This window comes from Palaemon carinicauda, chromosome 35, assembly GCF_036898095.1.
Source record: "Palaemon carinicauda isolate YSFRI2023 chromosome 35, ASM3689809v2, whole genome shotgun sequence".
Lineage (NCBI taxonomy): Eukaryota > Metazoa > Arthropoda > Malacostraca > Decapoda > Palaemonidae > Palaemon > Palaemon carinicauda.
This window is the reverse complement of record NC_090759.1, coordinates 67,455,142-67,461,225: the sequence shown is the minus strand read 5'-3', so window position 1 is coordinate 67,461,225 and position 6,084 is coordinate 67,455,142. Positions and strand designations below refer to the sequence as shown.

Genomic DNA, 6,084 nt, shown 5'->3' with positions numbered 1-6,084 from the left:
TGATATATACTGATCAATTTTTTTGCTTGCTTAGCTTTGAATGGAACACTGATACAAGATGTAAAACTCCTTGTCATCTCATTTCCTACTTATGGTGCGTGAAATTTTAGGAAACAGTTGTTATTCTTATTGAGACAAGTTCACTTTACATTTCATGCACAGAATATTTTTTTTCCTTTACATCCTGGATTCTTGTAAATCCTCCTTATATCATCAACACATGGGAAATGTCCTACAAGATCAGATCGAATGGGTTCATCAGGAATTGCCTGTGCAGGTCATCCTATCTTCCGTTTTTTAGGTTTTACCCTCCAGACTTGATAGTCTGCCTCTTTTTAGGTTTCCTGAGGACTTTCCTCTTTTCATGAAAGCAAATGCAACTTTTAGTTTGAAGACTGCAAGGGGAAGGATATCTAGCTTTGGTATATGAAGATTTCCACCATCTCGTTGATATAGTAGCCAGCTATTTACTATTACCATATCAATCATGTGGAAAATAAGACAATGGTAGTATTTCTTGGACCTTATAGTTATCCTGTAAAGGGAAATGAGGCAGTCTGCCAAGTCTACTCCCCCCATTGACTTTTTATACTGCAAAATTACGTCTGGGCAGTTTACATCAATCCTACACTTGAGTTTTCTGTCATACCTGGAGACCTTACTGACGGGATTGGCTTTTGCGAAAGTTGACACAATGTTCACAATTTTATTATCGTACCACTTGACATAGGTAACCTCACATCCTTCACCTGTACTTCTTAGCTCTTCATATGCACCTCTACCTTTGTTCATTAAAGCTTTTTCAGCATCCTTCGAATTCTTTATTCCTGGCAAGCGAGGAACACGCACTGTTCCACAACACCAAATACCCCTGGTAGACAGGTGCTGCATTAGTGGCACAGAGGTAAACCAATTATTAAAGAATAAAAGATGGTTGCAGTTTGCTGGGATTACTTGAGCCAAATGTAACACATTATTGGCACTAGCACCAAGGTCAGGAACATTTTGGTCATCGACTGGATCAATTTTCCCCGTATATGGCATAAAATCATAGGTCATACCCTGACTGTCTGCAAGAACCATAAACTTATACCCATATTTATGGGGTTTACTAAGTATATACTGTTTGAAACTGCTATCTCCTTTGAAAGGAGCAAGCTGTTCATCAATGCAAAGATTTTGAGTCATTGGGATTTGCTGAAACATGTTATTTTTATTAGTAAAATAAATTTTTGAATATACTTACCCGATAATCATGTAGCTGTCAACTCCGTTGCCCGACAGAATTCTATGGAGGGATACGCCAGCTATCACAATACTAGAAGGGGGTGTACTTACCAGCGCCACCTGTGGCCAGGTACTATAGTACTTCTTGTTGACACCTCCTCAATTTTTCCTCGGTCCACTGGTTCTCTATGGGGAGGAAGGGAGGGTCAATTAAATCATGATTATCGGGTAAGTATATTCAAAAATTTATTTTACTAATAAAAATAACATTTTTCAATATTAAACTTACCCGATAATCATGTAGCTGATTCACACCCAGGGGGGTGGGTGAAAACCAGTGTACAAGATTAAAGGATAGCTAAGTATCCCATATTTCATATAACAGTTATCTCAAATAACAATGAAATAATAAGTACCTGGTAAGGAAGTCGAATTGAACCGTTACTCTGCCTCTTTTTTAAGTTCGTCTTCCTTACTGAGCGCAGCGTTCCTCTTGGAGGCTGAATCAACTCAAAGGTGCTAAAGTATATAGGGCTGCAACCCCTACTAAAGGACCTCTACACAACCTCTAACCCAGGCGCTTCTCAAGAATGAATTGACCACCCGCCAAATCAAAAGGATGCGGAAGGCTTCTTAGCCTACCGTAACAACCATAAAAACAACAATAAAAGCATTCAAGAGAAAGGTTAAAAAAGGTTATGGGATTAAGGGAATGTAGTGGCTGAGCCCTCACCTACTACTGCACTCGCTGCTACGAATGGTCCCAGGGTGTAGCAGTTCTCGTAAAGAGACTGGACATCTTTAAGATAAAATGATGCAAACACTGACTTGCTCCTCCAATAGGTTGCATCCATTATGCTCTGCAGAGAACGGTTTTTATTAAAGGCCATCGAAGTAGCTACGGCTCTTACTTCGTGGGTCCTTACCTTCAGCAATGCAAGGTCTTCCTCCTTTAAGTGAGAATGGGCTTCTCTAATCAGAAGCCTTATATAATACGAAACCCCATTCTTGGACATGGGCCTCGAAGGTTTCTTGATGGCACACCATAAGGCTTCTGACTGTCCTCGAATAGGTTTAGACCTATTAAGATAATACTTGAGAGCTCTGACAGGGCAAAGAACTCTCTCTAGTTCGTTACCTACCATGTTGGAGAGGCTAGGTATTTCAAACGATCTAGGCCAATGACGTGAAGGAAGTTCGTTCTTTGCTAGGAATCCGAGCTGAAAAGAACATGTTGCAGATTCGGTCGTGAAACCAATGTTCTTGCTGAAGGCATGAACCTCACTGACTCTCTTAGCTGTTGCAAGGCAGACGAGAAAAAGAGTCTTGAGTGTAAGGTCCTTGAAGGAAGCTGACTGGAGAGGTTCGAACCTAGGTGACATAAGGAACCTTAAGACTACGTCTAGGTTCCAGCCTGGAGTGGATAGACGACGCTCTTTAGAAGTCTCAAAAGACTTAAGGATGTCTTGAAGGTCCTTGTTGGAAGAAAGGTCCAAACCTCTGTGGCGGAGAACTGAAGCCAACATACTCCTGTACCCTTTAATCGTAGGGGCTGAAAGGGATCTCTCATTCCTAAGATGTAATAGGAAGTCAGCTATTTGGGTCACAGAGGTATTGGTAGAGGATACTGAATTGGCTCTACACCAGCTCCGGAAGACTTCCCACTTAGATTGGTAGACTCTACGAGTGGAAACCCTTCTAGCTCTGGCAATCGCACTGGCCGCCTCCTTCGAAAAGCCTCTAGCTCTAGCGAATCTTTCGACAGTCTGAAGGCAGTCAGCCGAAGAGCGTGGAGGTTTGGATGCAACCTGTCTACGTGGGGTTGACGTAGAAGGTCCACTCTTAGAGGTAGAGTCCTGGGGATGTCGACTAGCCATTGAAGTACCTCTGTGAACCATTCTCTTGCAGGCCAAAGGGGAGCAACCAGCGTCAGCCGTGTCCCTTCGTGCGAGATGAATTTCTGCAGGACTTTGTTTATTATCTTGAACGGTGGGAATGCGTAAAGGTCGAGATGGGACCAGTTCAGCAGAAAAGCATCCACATGAACTGCTGCAAGGTCTGGAACTGGGGAACAGTACAGCGGAAGTCTCTTGGTCATGGAGGTGGCAAACAGATCTATGGTAGGTTGACCCCACAAGGTCCAAAGTCTGTTGCACACACTCTTGTGGAGGGTCCATTCCGTGGGAATGACCTGATTCCTTCTGCTTAGGCGATCTGCTGAGACGTTCATGTTGCCCTGAATGAACCTCGTGACCAAAGTGAGGTTTTGACTTCTTGACCAAATGAGGAGGTCCCTTGCGATCTCGTATAGGCTCCTCGAATGGGTCCCTCCTTGCTTGGAGATGTAAGCCAAGGCTGTGGTGTTGTCTGAGTTCACCTCCACCACTTTGCCTAGCAGGAGGGACTTGAAGTTCAGCAGGGCTAAATGAACTGCTAGTAGCTCCTTGCAGTTGATGTGGAGCGTTCCCTGTTCCTCGTTCCACGTTCCCGAGCATTCCCGTCCGTTCAAGGTCGCACCCCAGCCCGAGTCCGATGCATCTGAGAAGAGATGAAGATTGGGGGTCTGAATAGCCAACGATAGGCCCTCCCTGAGAAGGAGATTGTTCTTCCACCACAAGAGAGTGGTCTTCATCTCTTTGGTGACTGGGATAGAGACTGCTTCGAGAGTCAAACCCTTGTCCCAATGAGCTGCAAGATGGAATTGAAGAGGGCGGAGGTGGAGTCTCCCTAGCTCGACGAACAGGGCCAGTGATGAAAGGGTCCCTGTGAGACTCATCCACTGTCTCACCGAGCAACTGCTCCTCTTCAGCATGCTCATGATGCAATCTAGGGCTTGGCTTATCCTGGGGGCCGATGGAAAAGCCCGAAAATCCTGACTCCGAATCTCCATTCCCAGGTACACAATGGATTGGGAGGGAATGAGCTGAGACTTTTCTATGTTGACTAACAGACCCAGTTCTCTGATTAAGTCCAAAGTCCAGTTGAGACTCTCCAGACAGCGACGACTCGTGGAGGCTCTCAACAGCCAGTCGTCTAAGTAGAGGGAGGCTCTGATGTCCGATAAGTGGAGGAATTTTGCTATATTCCTCATCAGATGCGTGAACACCATAGGAGCTGTGCTTAGGCCAAAACACAGGGCTTGGAATTGGTAGACAACCTTTCCAAAAACGAATCTCAGGAAAGGTTGGGAGTCTGGATGAATAGGAACGTGAAAGTAGGCATCTTTCAAGTCCAACGAGACCATCCAGTCCTCCTGCCTGACCGCTGCTAGGACCGACTTCGTCGTCTCCATCGTGAACGTCTGCTTGGTGACATACGCATTGAGCGCGCTGACGTCCAGCACCGGTCTCCAACCTCCTGTCTTCTTGGCCACCAGAAAGAGACGGTTGTAGAAGCCCGGGGATTGATGGTCCCGGACTATAACCACTGCCTTCTTCTGCACAAGTAGCGACACCTCTTGGTGCAACGCTAGCCTCTTGTCCTCTTCTTTGTAGTTGGGAGAGAGGTTGATGGGAGATGTGGTCAGAGGGGGTTTGAGGCAGAATGGAATCCTGTAACCCTCCCTCAGCCAACTGACAGACTGGGCGTCTGCACCTCTCTTTTCCCAGGCTTGCCAGAAGCTCTTGAGTCTGGCTCCTACTGCTGTCTGGAGATGCGGAGAGTCAGTTTTTTCCTTTAGAGGCCTTGGAACCTTTCCTAGACTTGCTCCTGGAAGAGTCTGGACGGGAGCTTCCTCGGCTGGGGGCTCTACCACGAAAGGGCGGTATGAACCTCGTAGCAGGAGTATCAGCCACTGGGGTGCGATAAGTCCTGGGGACTGAGGTAGCAACCTTAGTCTTACGAGCCGATGAGGCTACAAGATCATGTGTGTCCTTTTGTATCAGGGCAGCAGACAAGTCCTTAACCAGCTCTTCGGGGAAGAGGAACTTCGAGAGCGGAGCGAAAAGGAGTTGAGACCTTTGACAAGGTGTAATGCTGGAGGAAAGGAAGGTACAAAGCTGTTCCCTTTTCTTAAGAACCCCTGATACAAACATCGACGCAAGCTCGCCAGATCCATCTCTAATGGCCTTATCCATGCAGGACATTAATAGCATGGCAGAATCCTTGTCCGCAGGGGAGGTCTTCTTGCTGAGGGCCCCCAGGCACCAGTCTAGGAAGTTGAACATCTCAAATGCTCTAAAAACACCCTTCAGGAAGTGATCAAGGTCTGAGAAGGTCCAGCAAACCTTAGAGCGCCTCATAGCAGTTCTACGAGGCGAGTCTACCAGACTTGAGAAGTCAGCCTGGGCAGAGGCAGGTACTCCCAAGCCTGGTTCCTCTCCTGTGGCATACCAAACGCCCGCTTTAGAAGTGAGCTTAGTCGGAGGAAACATGAACGAAGTCTTGCCAAGGTGTTGCTTAGTCTGCAACCACTCCCCTAAGATCCTTAACGCTCTCTTAGAGGACCTTGCTAGGACTAGCTTAGTATAGGTAGACTTAGCTGGCTGCATGCCCAGCGAAAACTCAGATGGTGGAGAGCGGGGAATAGCAGAGACAAAGTGGTCTGGGTATACCTCCCTAAACAGAGCCAAGACCTTACGAAAGTCAATAGAAGGCGGAGAAGACTTGGATTCATCCACGTCTGATGAGGGATCCAGGTGTGCCGCCTCATCATCAGACGCCTCATCACCAGAGTGTAGCGAAGAGATCGGAAAGGTATGCTGAACAGCAGAGTCAGAACGAGCTGGAACAACAATATTAGTGGTTTCCTCTTCAAGACTCTGTTGAGGGAACACCTGAGGCTCAGACTGCAAAGGCTGAACAAAAGAAGAAGCAGAAGGTAGGCGCATGGGTGGAGGAGGCTGACTCCTGGCATGA

General features: G+C 46.7%; 1 protein-coding gene across 1 annotated transcript in view; it reads right to left on the bottom strand.

Moving 5' to 3' along the window:
* Positions 1–227: 227 nt before the first annotated feature.
* LOC137627835 (uncharacterized) overlaps positions 228–6,084 on the bottom strand; it is a 102,028-nt gene continuing 96,171 nt past the window's right edge. Inside the window, exon 10 of the mRNA XM_068359240.1 lies at positions 228–1,204. Coding sequence (XP_068215341.1) covers positions 298–1,204 — 907 coding nt within the window. The 3' untranslated portion in view covers positions 228–297. The remainder of the gene's footprint in view (positions 1,205–6,084) is intronic.